The sequence below is a fragment of the Glossina fuscipes genome, unplaced genomic scaffold, assembly GCF_014805625.2.
Source record: "Glossina fuscipes isolate IAEA_lab_2018 unplaced genomic scaffold, Yale_Gfus_2 64923, whole genome shotgun sequence".
In the NCBI taxonomy this organism is placed as follows: Eukaryota; Metazoa; Arthropoda; class Insecta; order Diptera; family Glossinidae; genus Glossina; species Glossina fuscipes.
In genome coordinates, this window is record NW_024004018.1 from 1 (window position 1) to 1,799 (window position 1,799).

Here is a 1,799-nt window from a genome sequence, read left to right on the forward strand (position 1 = left end):
TCTTCATCCGAAGCAATTAATAATCTATCGGCTAAAACAGCATTAAACTTGATTTCTTTTAAAAAGCAACTCATCCCGAGTTTGGTGTCGTTTGCCATGTCAAATTTTCCGATCTCAAGAAAATGTCCAGTAATTCCCAAACAGCGTACTGAAGCCAGCAATTTATCTTCTGATAGTGAATTCAAAACAAAATCGACGCCTTTGCCCTCAGTTTCTCGTATAATCATACGTTCAAATGAAGTATCTCGGGAATTCCCAATGTGATTCTCTGTTTCACGAAAAATGGAAAAACGATAAATATTTGTGCTTAAAACGCAAAGTAACTCCTGCATACCTTTAAGTTGCGGAAAAGTTTCCAGCAGAAATTGCTTCTTTTGAGAAGTGCTGCAGGTAGTAAAAACCTCCAGATTATAGGCTAACGCAACTCGTATGGCTGCAAGACCTATACCTCCTGTACCGGCGTGGATTAAGATACTTTTTCCTTTACGTATATCAGAAATCATGAAAAATGCATAGTACACGGTTATATAAACTACGGGAACAGTGGCAGCATCTTTCAAAGACCAGTTGTCTGGTACATCCCAAATAAGTCTGGAGGGCTTTTCAACATATGATCCCACTCCTCCCTTTACAACCATACTCATAATACGATGCCCGGTCTTCATATGAATGCCGGAATACTCAAAGCCCAAAACGCAACTTTGATCCAGACGACTATCGCCATATAGCTCAACAGCTAAGCGCCCAGTAGCAAGCATTATATCTCGGAAATTTACCGATGAATAAGCAATTTTTATGTCGCAATCCTCAGGTTTCAATGGACCTTCGAACCAACGTAAAGACGAAAGATCTCCCCTTTGCAGAACATTACCATAAACATGATTCTTTCTTGGTGCGATTTGGATATCAGAGTTTAGCAGAAGGTGTCGATAGGAGCCCCATTTGCCCTGAGTAATTAAAATTAATCGAATAGTTTTCAAAACTGATGAGGGTGTTATCATTTAATGCGTGTTACTTACGTTTTGGTAAACATTAACGGCTAAACCAAGAGCATATTGTGCGGCATAGAAAGGTGCATTAATGTTGAATGCCGGCGCACTTTTATCATTTATAAAAAAACACGTAATTAATTGCCCGTCTGGTTCCTTACGCAGACAGTTCACTAAACCAATTAGACCATTTAATTTTTCATTGTATGCATATACAACGGTTGGAGTCTTATTATTAACAGATTGTTTCAATTGAATAAGCCACGTAAACTCCTTATCGGACCCACTAATTTCAACAACAGTTGGTTCAAGGGAGAACTTCTTCGAACCTCTGCACTGTAGCAATAAAATGATTTCGTCAGTGTTCTCGATCGGTAAATCGGCAACCATTTTAAAATCATCAGGAATTTTTAAGTTCATCTTACCAGACGAATTATTAATACGCACAACCAAGTAACCTCTTTCCACTAATGACTTAGAGGCCTGGGTGAGAACCAATTCGTTCAACTCACCGCACAGTGCGCTTATTATTATAAAATGACAATTTTTTTGTGTAAGTAACTTTGCATCTTCAACATGCACCACTTTCGGGATATCTTCTAGTACTTGATTTGATAGAAATACGTAATCACCAGTGATTAGAGGAAGATCTTCGATGGCCTCTACGAAGTTTTCAATTATTGGAAAGTGGCCATGAGTGTCCAATTCAACCGCTTTTATTTTCAATACTTTGGAGTTTTCCAAGGCTAATTGCACGCAAATTCGAACTGCATCTTGAATACTAACTGCGGGCGCGGGAAAGTGTGAAAC

At 38.8% G+C, this 1,799-nt stretch overlaps 1 protein-coding gene across 1 annotated transcript; it reads right to left on the bottom strand.

Annotated features, from left to right (window-relative positions):
• Positions 1-4: 4 nt before the first annotated feature.
• On the bottom strand, positions 5-1,793 carry LOC119643842 (fatty acid synthase-like; the record flags this gene model as incomplete). The annotated part of the gene is made up of 3 exons (XM_038043346.1): positions 5-268; positions 335-947; positions 1,020-1,793. Coding segments are annotated over 3 exons (1,651 nt in total), but the record flags the coding sequence as incomplete, so codon positions are not given.
• Positions 1,794-1,799: the final 6 nt, after the last annotated feature.